Source organism: Danio aesculapii, chromosome 14 (assembly GCF_903798145.1).
Source record: "Danio aesculapii chromosome 14, fDanAes4.1, whole genome shotgun sequence".
NCBI classification, from domain to species: Eukaryota; Metazoa; Chordata; class Actinopteri; order Cypriniformes; family Danionidae; genus Danio; species Danio aesculapii.
In genome coordinates this window covers 22,810,229-22,828,004 of record NC_079448.1, presented here as the reverse complement: position 1 = coordinate 22,828,004, position 17,776 = coordinate 22,810,229, and the positions used below count along the sequence as shown (strand labels likewise).

The 17,776-nt window shown below is 36.9% G+C and overlaps 2 protein-coding genes across 5 annotated transcripts in view; both read right to left on the bottom strand.

The window, feature by feature from the left end:
• Positions 1 to 3,779: 3,779 nt before the first annotated feature.
• Positions 3,780 to 12,836, bottom strand: LOC130240370 (uncharacterized). The gene is made up of 14 exons (XM_056471852.1): positions 12,705 to 12,836; positions 10,239 to 10,299; positions 8,430 to 8,684; positions 7,838 to 8,233; positions 7,576 to 7,670; positions 7,381 to 7,431; positions 6,914 to 7,286; positions 6,617 to 6,775; positions 6,365 to 6,487; positions 5,154 to 5,248; positions 4,935 to 4,985; positions 4,460 to 4,832; positions 4,183 to 4,341; positions 3,780 to 4,028 (listed from the first exon to the last, which is right to left on the bottom strand). Exons 1-14 carry the CDS (start codon positions 12,834 to 12,836, stop codon positions 3,895 to 3,897), a joined length of 2,457 nt encoding a protein of 818 aa, XP_056327827.1. The 3' UTR covers positions 3,780 to 3,894.
• A 3,609-nt stretch (positions 12,837 to 16,445) lies between these two features.
• zgc:66433 (uncharacterized protein LOC321250 homolog) overlaps positions 16,446 to 17,776 on the bottom strand; it is an 84,649-nt gene continuing 83,318 nt past the window's right edge. For all 4 annotated transcript variants that reach the window (XM_056472114.1, XM_056472115.1, XM_056472111.1 and 1 more), the window contains one exon: positions 16,446 to 17,396. In XM_056472114.1, the coding sequence (XP_056328089.1) occupies positions 17,233 to 17,396 (164 nt within the window). In that variant the 3' untranslated portion in view covers positions 16,446 to 17,232. The remainder of the gene's footprint in view (positions 17,397 to 17,776) is intronic.

Below are 17,776 nucleotides of genomic sequence, written 5' to 3'. Positions count from 1 at the left end.
TAAAATGCCGTCCAAACGCTGCTTTTCTACAGAGCTTCTGTTTTAGAATTCGGGTTTCCAAAAGACACGACACAAAGAGAGAAGTGCTTACAGTTTAATTTGAATTATGTTCCAGAGAATTATAAAAAAAATATATAACAAGCATTTGACAAAGGACAGAAAACTAACTCAAAGTAGGAGCAGCTCCAACCATAATAGAAGAAGCTGTGGATTGTGAGCCACAACCTGTAAGTGTTTTTATTTGTTCAAATTGATCTATTACATGCATAGTTTCTAGTGTTACAGTATGTTGTAGCAAGGATGTAAACAAGGATGTAAACAACAGGAAATGCTGTTTGGCATCATTAACAATTTAGCTACAAATTCAAATTTATCAGTCAAACCCTTGTAAACACCCACAATCGTCACCTGCGCTGCAGTGTTTCTCTATGCGGATGCTTTCCCTGCATTCTACATCTCAAATAACCAACTCGCAAAAGATGTGTGAACGTTTCAAATTACTTACACATGCTTATAATTCGAATATGTATGAAAGACACTTGTCAGGTTGTATTTTCAAGAGTTCACACTTAGCTGATGATCAATTATAAGCTTGTTTGGCATGCTGTCCCGGGAGAGAGCCCTGAGCTCATAAAATCCTCGAGCCCGGGGCTCCCTCCCGTTGCAAGGCGAGAGGGGAGTTTGAGCTCAGGTAGATCTCGAGAACTCCCCTGTTGTAATAACCAATGAACAGCCAGTGATTGCTCTTGAGAGATAACCATTTACCAGGAGCATGTCTATAGTGCCGGTTTGGATTAGTCAATTAACTTATGTTGCATGTTTTTTGGACGGTGGGAGGAAACCGGGGAACCCAGGGAAAACCCACGTTAGCACAGGGAGAAAATGCAAACTCCGCACAGAAATGTCTACTGGTTTGGTAAAGCCTGGAACCAGAGACATTCTTGCTGTGAGTCAACAGTGCTAAGCACTGGGCCACCGTGTCACCCATCTAGGAAGAAGGAGGAGTAGGGGTGGATGGGGGAATTCTTCAAAACGAAGATAGCGGTGGTACGTAACCCAGGGTATTTGTATTAGCTTAGGAGTTGTCTGATTGGTGCATTGAGAATTGGATAATGCGGATCCAGCCGCTAGCAATTCTAAGCACGTGATCCTCTCGAAATTAGTTTATAAATAAACTTCACTTAGAGAGCAGGAGTGAGGTTCAGCTGTGTCCTTTTCATTTTTTGTCTGATTCAGACTCAAACTGATACGGCTAACAGCTACTCTGACCGGCAGTATTTACACAAGAGAGGCAAAGTGTTTAGGTAGAGGCGTGATGCTTTTCCTGGTGACGTGGAGCAGATCTGCGAATCACAGCACATTATGTTAGCTGACCAATCAGAGCCTCTTGAGAGCGGGCCTTTCTGAGGAACTAGGAAATTTGATTGTTGTTTTCATGTTAGCTGAGTAGCAGTATATAATTAAAGTAGGCTAATTGAAAAAAAAAAAAAAAAACATGTTTTTTTTTTTTTTTTTTTTTACAAATGAAGTGCACCCTACATACACAACCAAGCCTTAAAATTATACTCTGGGCCACCCCTTCAATATTTGCCAACAGTTTTAACAGAAATGTTAAATTACCTAAATATGAAGGGGGACAAAAGGATCACTTAAAGGTCCGGACACTCTGAGGGCAGGGAGGATCTGTGGGCCTCTCAAGATCATTACAACAAGGACCTTTCTGCCAATCAATCAACCAAAATACTGCCAAATTACTTTAAGTGTGAATGGGGCATGGCCCTTATTCAATAGCTTATGAAAAAATGTCTACATGGTCGCCCACTAAAGCTAAGCAGGGCTGCGTCCGGTCAGTACTTGGATGGGAGACCACATGGGGAAGCAAGGTTGCTGCCGGAAGTGGTGTTAGTGAGACCAGCAGGTTTGTGTGGGTCCTAATGCCCCAGTATATTGATGAGGACTCTATACTGCTCAGTGAGTGGCGTCTTTCGGATGAGACGTTAAACCGAGATCCCGACTCTCTGTGATTATTAAAAATCCCAGGATGTCTTTAACCCCAACATCCTGGCCAAATTTGCCCACTGGCCTCTGTCCATTATGGCCTCCTAACCATCTCCATATCATAAATGGCTTCATCACTCTGTCTCCTCACCACTAATCAGCCGGTGTGTGGTCTGGCGTAATATGGCTGCCGTCATGCATCCAGGTGGATGCTGCACACTGGTGATGGATGAGGAGATTCTCCCTAAAAATGTGTAAAGTGCTTATGATATTTTCTTGGCATACTTTGGGCCCATTAGTACCAATTGAGCTATGGCCTACCCGAGTAATTTTGCCGACCATGTCCATCTGTGTCATGTCCAAACTGTAAAAAATAATGTAGGCTACTGCATGCATTTTTAATCACTTTATAATATTTTACATGTTTTTGTAACAATACAAAAATGTTACACTATGTAATTTAAACTGGCAAAGAAGTCATCTGGCACACTACAATCTAGAGTAATAATAGTGGTGAACTTCTGTTTTGTCTGAATTTAATAGAAGAAATTTGTTGGTCATCCAGTCTTTAACATATTTAATACACTCATTATGTGGACGTTTCTCGTGTGGACGTCACCACTATGACGTCTATCAGATGTTGGATTTTGGTTGCCATACCTGACAAATAAATGTCAGTATTCAACGTCAATATGCCTTTGGTTTAAAAGGTTGACTCAACGTTGGATTTTGGTCACTTTCTAACACAATCTAAAATCAACCAAATATAAACGTCATTTAGCATCGTTATTGGACATCAAAATAATGTCCTTAGATGCTGGCTAGACATTGAATTTTGGTCACCTGATGTCACAACCTAAATCTAACCTAATTTTAACATCTTATAATGTTGTGTGCCTGCTGGGAAATAACTAAAGGCACTACAGAATGTTACGTTTACACACATCCACAAATGACATGTAAATGCATCAGCTTTTTACAGCGTAATACTCACTACTCTTGAGTACTTTTAAAAGGCCTAGTTTTTACTCATACTTTGAGTAATATTTACAACAGATATTTTTACACGCACTACATTTTTAGGCAAGTAATGGTACTTTTACTTGAGTATGATTTTTCAGTACTCTTTACACCATTCACAGTAGGTAACAAAGTTTCAGAAGTTTAGGTCAGATTTTAGTTGTGTGAGAAGTTTGTAAGTGTTAAAAGAATGACACAGAATACACAGTAAGAAAGGTTTATTCACAAAAAAAAAAAAAAACACACAACAAAACAAAAAACTCATTCATAATAGTCTGGAAAGGTAAGTCCAGGCAATCCATGATTCAGAAAAGTTGGCCAGCCCTCTTGAGATTGCCATGCTAGTCTCTGTATACTGTTTCCTGCTTCCCGTTAGTTTACTGGTCTTCCTCCACAATATTCCTAAAGAGGAATAAACTGAACTGACAGTGGTAAAATGTCTCTCATGTGACAAAATCAGTCATATGAAAGGCCTTTATGCAGACCATTGAGGGGAGGGACCATTTCAAATCTTCAATTGGGGGTTGACCATGCAGGGGCAGTTTGGGTTAATGAGGGCTCCTGGGGGCTAGGTGAGGACCGCTCATGCAGAGTTAACACTAATGGGCCAACTCTCAAGGGCCCTGAGCTCCCAGCCAGCTCTGGGCCTGAATGAGCTAGACCACACCAGGCCTTCATGGGATTAATGCAGGCCGTCCACTAGTGTAGGCTACTCACACTGAGCCCGCAGTGAGCCTACTGCTGCCTAACATTTCTAGACAGTGGATTTTCCTTTGTCTAGACTCACCTTTCCGGAATGTCTTTATACAGGCAGTCTACAGTCGTTTTTCTGAAAGTGTAAAGTGCAATGTGCTATATACAGATTGTAAATGATGGCTATTCCTCTTCTGACTCCAGAGGAACTCTTGATTTTTGTTCCTGCTGAAACCATTCATGTTGCAGGACCTCCTCTATTGTGGCTCTCTCGGATGGTTCATAAGCCAGGCAGTGTTTTATCAAATCCTGGAATTCTGTAAGGTTCATAAGAGCGCTGGTTAGTCATATTTCTCTTGATGTCCATGTGACTAACTCATTGTCAAGATTAAGAAATATTTAACATGTTGTGCAAAGGATTGTGCTGATCTTGTACAACAATATTATCGCCATTATGTCATTGGTACTCACCTGCGGATACTTTGGAGTGAAAAGGCAGATTGTGCACTTCAGCTGTAGTGGCTGGATATTTGCACACCATCCCGTACATCATTATGCCCAGAGACCAGACGGTTAATAATTCTGCATCATATTTTAAATCCACGAAGAATTCAGGTGGGCAGGCAAATCCTGTTCATTAAAAATATATTCAGATTAGGCAAAGACATCATTTACAAAAGTCACCAGTCTCTTTTCCAAATGAAGCTCACATATCATTAGGGGAATGGTAACACAAAAGCCAACTCACCTATAAATTGACCATTATAGTCATCTTTGACTATGTCACCGCAGCCAAAGTCGATTAGTTTGACTTGGTTTGTCTCAGTGTTGATCACGTAGTTGTCCAGCTTGATGTCACGGTGTAAGACACCTCTGTCTAGACAGTGCTTTGCTCCAAGCACCGCTTGGTACATCAAGCTACGTGCCTGAGATTCACTAGGCTTTTCTTTAACGAAAAACTTGAAGAGCTCTTTGGAAGGTTGAGAGTATTCCATGACGAGGATGAATTGATCTGGCTCTTCAAACCAGTCCAGCATGTGCACGATGTATGGACTCAGAGGAGGTTGATTTAGCAGCAGGTTTAGAGCCACTTCCACAAACAGTGGCTTGGAAACCCCGGGCTGAAGAAAACAGGTCAACAAACGATTAGCATCATATTCACTTGTATTTAGGATATATTATTTGGATTTAAATATTTCATCATATGTGCATTGCCAACTTACAACTATGATATACCGATCTGTTTCCCTCTTCATTATAAATTTGATGGCGACCTGCAAAAAAAAGAGAAAAATATATATTTTTATTATAATATATTGATGGGAAATTTTTTTAAATGGAAAAATGAAACCTTCATTGACTCCGGAAATGACCAAATGGCTAAAATGAAAGCACTGGTCAACATTGTACACAGTTGGTGAACACAGCAAGAGAGATTCTACCTGTTTGCCATCAGATTTCCGGATCCCTTTGCACACTCTGCCGAAGAATCCTTTTCCAATTTCCTCTTCCACTTCATAAAGCTCAGAAAATGGAACTGCAAAAATGTGCCAAAAGAAAATGTTAGTACACTAGATACAAGGGTGTCAGTTCCTCCAAAGTCTGCTTTGCCTTATAGACCATTTCAATAGCCCCTTTCACACAGTGATACCGGAAAATATCCGGAAAATTGCCGGAACGACTTTACCGGTAAATTCAAAAAAGCGCTGTTCACACAAGCGGGGACGTTACGGAATTTTTTCGGAAAAGACCATTCACACATCCATTCCAAAATACTGGTAAATTCTGTTATCTTTAAGCAGAAATGACCTCTAAACGGCAGGGCTTGTGTTTGTAAACATTCGACTACATTACAAACTCTTTGGATGGATCAGTGTTGTGAAAAACTTTGATGAAAGCATAAAGAAAAACTTTCTCATGTCGAGATGTTCATAATATGTGTGTATGCTGGCGCTCACCAGCTGCTATACCTGCACACGCGTCGGAGCATGAAGGTAAACAAACAACGGCTTATCATAAGCCTTTTTTATCGATAATTAATTACACAGTTGGCATTAAGAAGGAACATAGAAATGTTATCTGACTAACATCTAAATTTGTCTGGGAAAACATTCACAGGCTTTATTCTCACAAACCGCGCGAACATGAATGCGTCTGAGTGTTCTGATTGGCTAAAGTAGACGTCTTGCGTCAGCATGTTCTAGACGTGAACGCACTCTTTCCGGCAGTCTTCCTTCTGCATTTACACAGCGCAGCATTCCGGCAAATTACCGGTAATGTTACAACTTCTCTTTCCGGAAAATAGCCGGAACGAATTTACTGGTATTTTCAAAAAGGGCCTGTTCACACATATAGACCTTTCCGGAAAATTGCCGGTAATTTTCCGCAAAGGTCTTTATGTGTGAAAGGGACCAATGTGGTGATGTCATCGACCCGGGAACATTTCCTGCTTACTATCAAACTACTTCATAACTGTAACAAGAGGCAATTCAATCATAACTTAATGTTGAAACAGCTGTCATAACATTATTGATCAATATGTGGCTCTTTTTGGATTCTCAGAAGCTATAGAAATTAAAAATGTAAAACAGGAAATACATTGGGACCATTATTTTTGATTTCATCCCTCAAAATGGTCTATACGTCATATCACCTGTCTTCGGTGTTGTTCCTGGAATTTGTTCCTGCTGAAACCATTCATGCTGCAGGACCTCCTCTATTGTTGCTCTCCCAGATGGTTCATAAGCCAGGCAGCGTTTTATCAAATCCTGGAATTCTGTAAGGTGTCACAAGAGTGCTGGTTAGTCACATATGTCTTACTGACAAACTGTCATAAAATGTGTAGCATGTGTTTTGCAAATGATTGTACTGTATGTGTTCAATAATATTAGTACAGTTCACTCACCTGCGGATACTTTGCCATCAAAAGTCAGATTGCGGACTTCAGCTGTAGTGGCCGGATATTTGCACACCATCCCGTACATCATTATGCCCAGAGACCAGACGGTTAATGATTCCGCATCATACTTTAAATCCACAAAGTATTCAGGTGGGCAGGCAAATCCTGTTCATTAAAAGTATATTCAGATTAGGCAAAGACATCATTCGCAAAAGTCAACGGTCACTTTCTTAGATGAAATACTAAAATCGTATCTCACTAACATGTCATGAGCCCAATAGTAACGCAAAAAATCCAACTCACCTATAAATTGACCATTATAGTCATCTTTGACTATGTCACCGCAGCCAAAGTCGATTAGTTTGACTTGGTTTGTCTCAGTGTTGATCACGTAGTTGTCCAGCTTGATGTCACGGTGTAAGACACCTCTGTCTAGACAGTGCTTTGCTCCAAGCACCGCTTGGTACATCAAGCTACGTGCCTGAGATTCACTAGGCTTTTCTTTAACGAAAAACTTGAAGAGCTCTTTGGAAGGTTGAGAGTATTCCAGGATGAGGATGAATTGATCTGGCTCTTCAAACCAGTCCAGCATGTGCACAATGTATGGACTCAGAGGAGGTTGATTTAGCAGCAGGTTTAGAGCCACTTCCATGAACAGTGGCTTGGAAACCCCGGGCTGAAGAAAACAGGTCAACAAATGATTAGCTTTATTTCTGTTTGACATTCTTGTATTTGGAATATATTCTGTATCATGTGCATTGCCAACTTACAATTGTGATATACCGGTCTGTCTCCCGCTTCGCTGTAAACTTGATGGCGACCTGCAAGAAAAAAGCAACAATGACATTTTTAAGCCCACTGGATGATATAGACTGGAAAAAGGAAACCTTCCTTGACTCTGGAAATGATAAAAATGAAAGCACTGATCTATTTATAGTTGGTGAACACAGCAAGAGAGATTCTACCTGTTTGCCATCAGATTTCCGGATCCCTTTGCACACTCTGCCGAAGAATCCTTTTCCAATTTCCTCTTCCACTTCATAAAGCTCTGAAAATGGAACTGCAAAAGAACAGGTTAATACAGGTTTTACGGGTTGAGTGTAATGTATGACTGCATGACACATGAATACCAGATGAAGAACTAAACATGTGGCGTGTGTTTAAATAGACAGACTTTCTTAAAACCAGTCTAATGTATGGAGAGGCAATAACTGGTCAAATACTCACAGGTTGATGGTCCTGGATTGGAGACAGTTCTTAGCCAAGTTGGATTTCCAATACATTTTTGCTTGAGAGCAGGACCTGGAAATGCTGATGGAGCTGGAGGATCATTCAGATTCTGCAGGCCCTTCAGCAGAAGGTCACATTCCTCTAGAAGTGTTTTCTCAGGAACGTCTGGATCTCGCTCTGGGTTGGATAGACCGGATTGCAGATCTTCTAGGGGATCTCTCAGAGTCAATGGCTCAAAAACAGAAATTTCAAGCTGAGAATCAGCTGTATTGGTGTCGAGCTGTGGAGCCATTTTGTTGTTCTTCTTGTGCGATGTTGATGCACGTTTTACAGCCCGCCACCTTCTTTTGAAGAAGGCGCTGATTTTGTTCATCTTAGATTTTGTTTGTTTCTCTGAAAAATGCAAGCAGAAACTAAAGAGTTAAAAACTACCTACAGATGTTAAAAGTCCAAAACTCTAAGATCAGATCCTTAAAATAAAAAATTTTATGATCCCAGAACTAACAAACCTACTTAAGAAAGACTTAATGAATATTTAATAAAGTCAAATGACGGAAACAGGACAGAAATAAAATGACACTAGACCCACCTTCAGCCTCGGGATGAGCTGTATTTGTGTCAGAAGTTGTTGGGTTGACACTAGATGGACCCGATTGAGTATCAGTATGATCCTGTACAGCCATGTACTGGAGGCCGGATGGGCCTGGCTGTGGATCATATGAATCCATGTCGGACGTAGGCTGTAGTGCAGATACTACATTGCCTCGTCGACGACCTTTTACTGCCAGAAAAATATTTCTGAACAGTGCAGAGAAGATGTTCTTCCTGCTTTCTGGTTGTTTTTCTGAAAGAAAAAAAAAGAAATACATTTATAGCAAAAAGATTTACCTTAAATATATGCATTGATTTATGTATCATATGTTGCCCTATGGGGGTATTTAAAAAAAAACAAGATCATCAATATTTCATTTGATAAATAATAATAATCAAATAATATTTTTTGGAGTTATTTGATACACTCAATCATATGCTGCATGAATATGCAGTGTTCAGCTCCGTCCTTAATTAATTATTTAGGGCCATATCATACACCCTGCGCAATGCGCGCCACAATTGTTGTTTGCTAGTTTCAGCTTGGCGCAAGAGTAGTTTTGACATTTTGCGCCACGCTGTTTAAATAGCAAATGCATTTGCGCTCATATGTGTGCTATAGGCCTTCTGGTCTAAAAAAGGAGGCGTATAGAGGCACATTGCTGGCGCGTTGCTATTTTGAGAAACTATAATAGATTGTTCAATAGACAATAACAAAGCCAGTCTAAAGTCCAGTGCAGAGCGCGTTAGTTATGCGCCTCACTTACACAATGCTTAATACAGACAGGATGTACAGCAATATGCAAACATGTGAAAAAGAATTCAAATATTAAGGATATATATAGAATATAATAAGGATATATATAGGATATAAATATAAAAGATTAAAATATTACAAAACATATTATTTTCTAGCCTACATAAATATAATCTTATATATAATCTTCATCTCGAGGGGCGTTTTCAGTTTATTCATAACAATTTGCTTTTGTGTAATGTTTTTATTATTAGCAGTATTATTTATTATATGCATAATTATATTTGTTTTTATTAAAAACAAGCTTAGATTTGCCCACCTGTCAGGTTTTAGACCATATGACCATATGTGTATTAGGATATAATTCAGTTTTTTTAACACACTTCGTTATTATTGTTCATTTATTCGTTTGCTGGAAATTAAAACTGAATTTAGAAATAGTTTTGAAACAAATCTTTGCGCTTAACAAACGGAATTAATTATTTATAGGCTAGTGGATGTCTGTGTGTACAAGAAGTTTCTCTATCCACCAGAGTGAAAGTGAAAATATTTAATGAGGAGGCTCATCTCTCATTCTCGCGCTGTAGATGCTCTGTTTAACTGTTTTTTTTTTTTTTTTGCTAGTGAAATGCTCAGTTTTTCCACTTACAAAATCCGTCAGGTAAATAGCAAATGGAGACACACTCACTACTTGCTAAGTGTGATCTGTTTATTTAACAAAAAATAAAAACAAAAAATACAATCTAAATTTATCCATTTACTAAAGAGCAAGCAGGTTTATTTTGGAATAAAGATTTCAATAAATCTGTGATAAAAGATTAAATGAATTTAAAAACGACACTAACACAGATTCTGTACTCCAAACCAACACATGTACGTACATAATAATATGGACGTATATTACATTACCCTGAATTTTACATTACCCTATTTCATAGTGAAATAAACCCTAGAAATGTTTTTAAACTATCTGAAAATACAATATGAGAATTCACCACACAATTACTGGAGATGGGCGCTAATTGTACTGAAAATATGCAAAAATTGTACCTGCTGAGTTGTTCTCCATTGCTGTACAGTTGGGGAGAGTACTCGTGCTGAGAATAAATCGCTGTGAATCGCAAATTGTCATGAATGAAGATTCAGAGTTCATTGAAACGCAAAAGTTGTCAATTTCACCAATTCTTTCATTAAACAAGTCACAAATGCTGCAAGTGAAGTAAGAACGCTGAATGTATTCTGCGCAGTGACGTTTTTAGAATTCGTTCGAATTCTGTCTTAAAGGTACAGTACCATTTTTAAATACGCTGTTAACAGTGGCTTTAACCGAACACAAATCACACTTGTATTCAGTCAGGGACATATGATGTGATAGTAATTTGTATGATATATATATATATATATATATATATACTACACTAAATTTTGAGGTAGGATTTTAAAATCTTTTAAAATAAGCTTATCCTGCTCACCAAGACTGCATTTATTTAATCAAAAAATACAAAACAAATTGTGAAATGTTATAGCATTATAAAATGACTTTTTTTTTCAAAGTAGTTTATCATTTAATTTAATAATTTATTCCAATGATTTTAATGATGAATTGTTAGCTTCATTATTCCAGTCTTCAGTCATATAATCCTTCAGAAATCACTCTACCCTGAATTATTATTATTATTATTATTATTATTATTATTATTATTATTATTATAATTATTATTATTATTATTAATGGAAATAGTAATAAAAGCAACAATGACTGGAGTAATAATTTCATTTGAAACTACATATAATAATTAATAAATAAATAATATTTAACAATTTAATATTTTTACATTTCATAAATGCTGCCTTGATGAACAGAATACTAAAAAAAACATGAAAAAAAACCTGACTTCAAACTTTTGAGCAGTAGTGTATATATTTTACATAAACATAAATCACGTGACACATATTGGTTAGCCTATATAATTTAATAAAGAAATGAATTAAAAAGTGTCTGTTTAAAATAATACAGTAGCTGTAGGACTGATATTGGTCAGCTAAAACCTGAAGCAATGATAGGTGCATTTGTAATATTTATAAGATAGATAGTATTGTCAGTGCACTGAAAAAAAATGTTCTGCTTCATTTACATTCATGTAATGATTTTTGTTTTGCATTACATAGATAAAACAGAACTTGTAGAACTTAATTTAAATGACTGTTGAAATGGAATTTGTACTTTTTTGTACTTGTATTGAAACTGAGTTTTTCTATTTCTCTCATTATTTTGTGTATGATCCACATAACCCAAAAAGTTATGCACTTGCATTTTGTATTGAAATCAACTTAGTTTTTAAATTTCTATATTACAAATTTCAAGAGGCAGTAGACTTCTTGTTAAATATGTATATCTATAAAATATTGCATAAAGCTGACAATTTGGCAATTTGATTAAATACAAAATAAAAGACAGGTTACATGAAAGTCGGCAGTTTTTATTGTCTTAATAATCTCGAAAAAATTGTCTAAAAAATGTTTGTAAAAATGTACTGTAGAGCTCTTTTTATACCAGGGGTTCTCAAACTTTTTAGCCCACGACCCCTGAAATAACAATGCCAGTGACTCGCGACCCCCAAATTCCTCAGAGGTGGTTATAGATATGCAAATATTGCACACACAACAATAGGCCTATATAAACACAAGCCAATTGACAACACAAAAAAGAGCAACAGTCTAACAACCATAGGCTATAATTTATATATTAATTTATTAATATGTTTAATTTAATATTAACCTCACCTAATGAGACTGATGGGCACAATGTTTGCAGCACAGGTCTAATTTTGGAGACCGCCACTCAGAGATCATCCTCAATGTTCAGTCGTGTGCTGTATTAAAGGTGTCACAAAGTTTAAGCTGGTGCTATAAAATCAATCTGCAGCTGACACTATTGCTGTTTTGTTAATCTACAGTAAACAAACTAATCCTGTGCAAAATATAATTTAAAGGCTGATGGCTTTTCATTTGCATGTTCTTGTTTTTTACTATTGAAAACTACCATTTTTACCTTTGTGGGTTATGGTTAATTTATGATAATTCTAATAGTTTCATCAAATTTATATAACTTTTGAAAACCATCAAGCGACCCCCTTTCATTGTCCCGTAACCCCCACTTTGGGAACCCCTGTTCTCTATACAATAATGTTTGTTTTTCAATCCCTTAACTGTATCTAAAACAGTAATATAAGCATTAAAAACAAGCAGCTCACAAATCCCAAAGTGAAATATTCAGCAGTTTAATAAAATTAAAAAACATTCATTGTGCAAAACAAATCAGCAGTCAGGATTTCTTCACAAGCACATCGACAGACACGCAAGTATGGTTAAAATATGAGAATGTATTAGTCCTGTTTTAATAATGTGCTTTTGGAGAACCTGGAGAATTTGAAGAGGAAAACTTAACCAAAGACACCCAGCTAAATCCCACTACCATCCACAATGTCTGTATGGCTTTACGACCTGTAAGCTCACCTTCAGATCGTGGACTTTGGAGGAGATGTTCTTGATAACATGCTTGAGCTCAAAGAAGATCTTTTGAAAGTCCTCAATGGTGTATTGAAGTTTCTTTGGATCGCTTTCTTCAAATGCATAATTGGGGCCCATGAGGTAGGTGCAATCTGCAAAACTGGATTTTCCAAAGGAGGTTCTGTGTCCTCTGGCTATTCCAGCTTTCTGTGACCTCCAGCTTTGCTGGCCACAAAGATGTTGAGAACAAGTGATCTGAGGACCTCTTGAATGGTTGTAAAATCCTCAGCATCATAAACCTGTGAAGTATACCTGAAAGAATGCAAACTCATTTTTATTTGCTCCTGTGAAGAATTCACATAGTTTGCACTCCCTCTGAAGAGAAATCTGGGAATTTTGGGTAGCTAGTTTTAATCTTTATACGCATATCCCAAAGTCGCTGGAAATATGCACAGTGTTGTTAGGATCTGGTTGGGAATATGTGGTTGCTCTGTCAGTTTGTGTAGTGTTGTGATTAGAGCCAAGAAACTCACTTTATAACAATAATTTTATCATTTACAAAAATATTTATTCACACACACAATATTTTACAACTTTACAATAACATTTGATCAGTTAATGTTAGTTAAGGTATTGGGATGGGATGCTTCATAAAAAAACAAACAAACAAAAAAACAACAACATTTGGTTCTCTTATCACAGTTGTTAGTTCATGTGAACAAAACGTGGAGTCACAAAAAACTAGGGTCCTTAAAATGTGGTCCTAGAAATGCAATCCTGAATCTGCAGCCTCTCCAGTTGTGCAGGACCCTACTACTTTGAGAGCGTTGGCTCACACATGCGCAGAAGGCTCCCTCTTTCCCTATAATAAATTTCTTTGATTAAATTCAGCTGATGATACATATATATTTGAAGTATAATATATATTTAAAGTGAAAATTGTGTCTGATCTATTAAGCGGCTGAATAAATATAAAATCTACAGACCAGACCAAACAATATAGGACAAAATAAAACTGTCTTATTTCCTGCTTTTTCAGGGGTCACCACAGCGGAATGAACCACCAATTACTCTACCAATTGTTTTACTCACTATATGCTCTTCCAGTCGCAACCAAGCACTAAGAGTACAACCCTCAGTGCTAGGAAACACCCACACACACACTCTCCCAGTCACACACTACAGCCAATTTAGTTAATCAAATTCACCTACCTCATGTCTTTGAACTGTGGGGGAAATCAAAGCATGCAGAGAAAACCATCGCAAACACAGGGAGAACATACAACGTCCACACAGAAAGATCCTTTTAATCCAGCCGGGACTCAAACCAGCGAATTTCTTCTTATGAGGTAATCATGCTAACCACTTAGCCACCGTGCTCACTCTATATATATATATATATTTATTTATTTATATTTATTTATTTTGGTCGTATCAATACCACATTTCTGATGGCAAGATTTTATCAGTATCACACACCACATAAGGGTAAAGAAGGTGAACTTATTGGCTCACTGAGACAATTTAAGTGAATCTGATTTCTGTCATAAAAACATACCCTTTAATAGTAATAATTCACAGTAAAAATCTAATGAATGTTAAAAATTTGGCATTCAAACATGTTAATTGGCTATGTGTTGGTATCAGTATTATTAATACTAGTCTTTGAAAGTATTGGCATTAAATTGAGATATGAACGAGGCTGCACGGTGGAGCAGTGGGTAGCACATTTGCCTCACAGCAAGAAGGTTGCTGGTTCGAGCCTTGGCTGGGTCGGTTTTATTGTTTCTGTGTGGAGTTTGCATGTGCTCCCCGTGTTGGCGTGGGTTTCCTCCGGGTGCTCCGGTTTCCCCCACAAGTCTGAAGACATGCGGTATAAGTGAACTGGGTAAGTTAAATTGTCCGTAATGTATGTGTGTGAATGAATATGTATGGATGTTTCCCAGTGATGGGTTGCAGCTGGATGGGCATCCGCTGCATGAAACATAAGTTGGTGGTTCATTCCTCTGTGGCGACTCTGCATAAATAAAGGGACTAAGCCGAAAAGAAAATGAATAAATGAATGAAAATAAACAATTTCACCAATTCAAAAAGTAATTTGAAGTTGCCATAAAACAGAAGGTAAGATTGTCCTTTTTTTACCTCTATCGTGACCTATACATCCACTTGAAATTGGAAAAAAATATAGGACGGTGCATGATTTCATCCTTTGGGAGCCAATTGTATTGTTGAAGGACAGGTGTTGCTAACGAAGAAGATTACTGAATTGATGAAGGCAGGGAATCATAACCCTGCCCTAAAAGCATTCCAGGTGACCAGAAGGGAAGGCGGGAGGTTGTTGCTAGATCAGATACGGTTGCGGCTGGAAGTTAACAAGAATCATTTATATTATTTATTAAATTTCCCATTTATTGTATTTTATAAGTCTACCACCACCCCAACCCTAAATTCAACCGTCACAGAAAAATAAAAACAGTAGTTGTCCCAAGTGTTATTTATGCTATCTATTAAATTACCCAATAGATTGTATTTTTTAACACCTACCCCCACCCCAACCCTAAACCCAACCATCCCAGTACTGTAAAAATATGAATTATTGTTATACAGTGTCATAAAAATTGCTGCTATATTGATGTGCACTTCTGGTTCAATCTAGACTTTACCAAGGTGGGAGAGATATTTGATGAAAGATTCTGAGGGCAAATTAATTTTAACAAAATAATAAAGTGCACAGATACATTGTTTATAACAAGCACTACTATAAACATAAAAATAAGAAGAGTACATTTAGATTTCAATGCAACTTTAACTCGCACTGAAAGGGATAGTTCATTCATGTGAATTCTGTCATTATTAAAGTTACTCACCTTTTACTTGTTCCAAACCTTTATGACTTTCTTTCTGAACACATAGAAGGTCATCTAAAAAAGTCAATAGTGAGTAAATGTACATTTTTGTGTGAACTAACACTTCTGATTGGCCACTGTTTTTAAGAAAGTTATCAGCTTTCATTTACAAAACTGGAAAAACTAATTATTTCAATCAGTTTATTTCAAACACATTGAACTGTAATAACTGAAACATCTACATTCTACAATTTGATTTTAATCTCAGCACGTGTTGGCTTTTACATAATATACTGGATATTAAAGTGTTACCTGATGCTCATACGGTATGCTTTTATAATGATGTGCATTAATTGCATGCATAAATTGTGAAAACATTTGGTAACAAGCAACCCTACAACCCAGGAGAAATGTAAATGAATGAAAACTGAACAGAAAGCCATACAGTTGAAGTCAGAATTATTAGCCCCCCTGTTTATTTTCCCCAATTTCTGTTTAACGGAGAAGATTTTTTCAACACATTTCTAAACAATATTTTAATTACTCATTTTTTTTAATAACTCAGGGTAATTAGGCAAGTTATTGTATAACGATGGTTTGTTCTGTAGACTATCGAAAAAATATACAGCCTAAAGTGGCTAATAATTTTGACCTTAAAATGGTTCATAAAAAATGAAAAACTGCTTTTATTCTAGCCGAAATAAAGCAAATAAGACTTTCTCCAGAAGAAAAAATATTATCAGACATGCTGTGAAAATTTCCTTGCTCTGTTAAACATCATTTGGGAAATAAATGGGAAATATTAAAAAAAGAAATTCAAAATGGGGCTAATAATTCTGTCTACAACTGTATATAAGCAAATCTGACTGAAATTATCTGTGTTGGATCAAACAAACAAGGCTTCAGTTTATTATCTGATTTTATTGTACTTCACATTTTTATGTACAAGTCACAAAACTGTGCACGTAAATACAAAAATACATAAAACATACAAGAGTGAGATAAATAAATACAAAGACACCTTCGGCTGCGTTCATGATAACTGTGTTACTAACTTGAAAGACTATAACATAACATAGCAGAGTTACTTAGTAAAGAGCAGTGAAGGTTTTTCTCTCACGGTCGTAAATAAAAGCACAGCTTTGATGGCGGCTCATCGGGTTCTTATTCCATTGCAAAAATCATTCATTCTGACCGTCCTCACTTCAAAGCATTTCAAACCCTTTCCTTTAAGAAACGAAAATGTGGAGGTATTTTGCTGCAAACCAAATCATAACACAAATACAATGTGTCCTTTGTGATATCAAAACACACAAATGACACCAGACGGCTTAAAGAAATAGTTCACCCACAATACTATTTGACACACTTTTGACACTATTTGACACATCCTCAAGTGGTTTCAAACCATTTCAACCTTCTTTCTTCTGTTGAGCTCACAAGAAGTTATTTTGAAGAAAACTTGTAACCATTGACTGTCATAGTAGGAAAACATATGAAAATCAACATTTTTCAAAGTATCTTCTTTTGTGTTCAACAAAAGAAAGACTCAAGTAAAGGGTGAGTAAATGATGACAGAATGTTCAGTTTTAGGTGAACTACCCCTTTAAGTGTGTCATGTTACTGCTCATGTCTATTGGTTATGTGTATGTAAATATTGAGAAGAAGTCCATATGCTAGCTGGCCTTTTATTGGACGATCTGTGGCATTTCACTCCATGCTTTGGCTTTCTTCTTAGCGAGGGCCAGCCAGGGCGGTTCATCCTGGGCCAGAGGTGCAGTGGACGGGTTACTGATCCTCTTACTTTCCTTCTCCACCATGGATGTGTTGGAGAGCTCAAGTGAGCAGAACACTGGTCAAGCAAAAACATTAATAACAATAAAAATTATTTAAAATCTAATGAGAGATAATTAGCATACATATATATTTTGACAGCCAAATGTTCAATCTTTCTACCATTTATTTGATTAAAATATTGCGAAATATTAGTGCAATTGAAAATTTTAAATCTATTTATTTTTCAAAATCTATCTACCTTCTATTGTAATATATCTGAAAATATCATTTATATCTGGAAGGTGTAAAGGCTATATTTTGAGTATTACGCTACTTGAAGTTTATTTATAAACTAATTTCGAGAGGAGCATGGGATTATGATTGACCACAGCTGGTCCCACATTAACTAATGCATGATTCACCAATCAGATGATTCCTAACTCACTATAAATAACC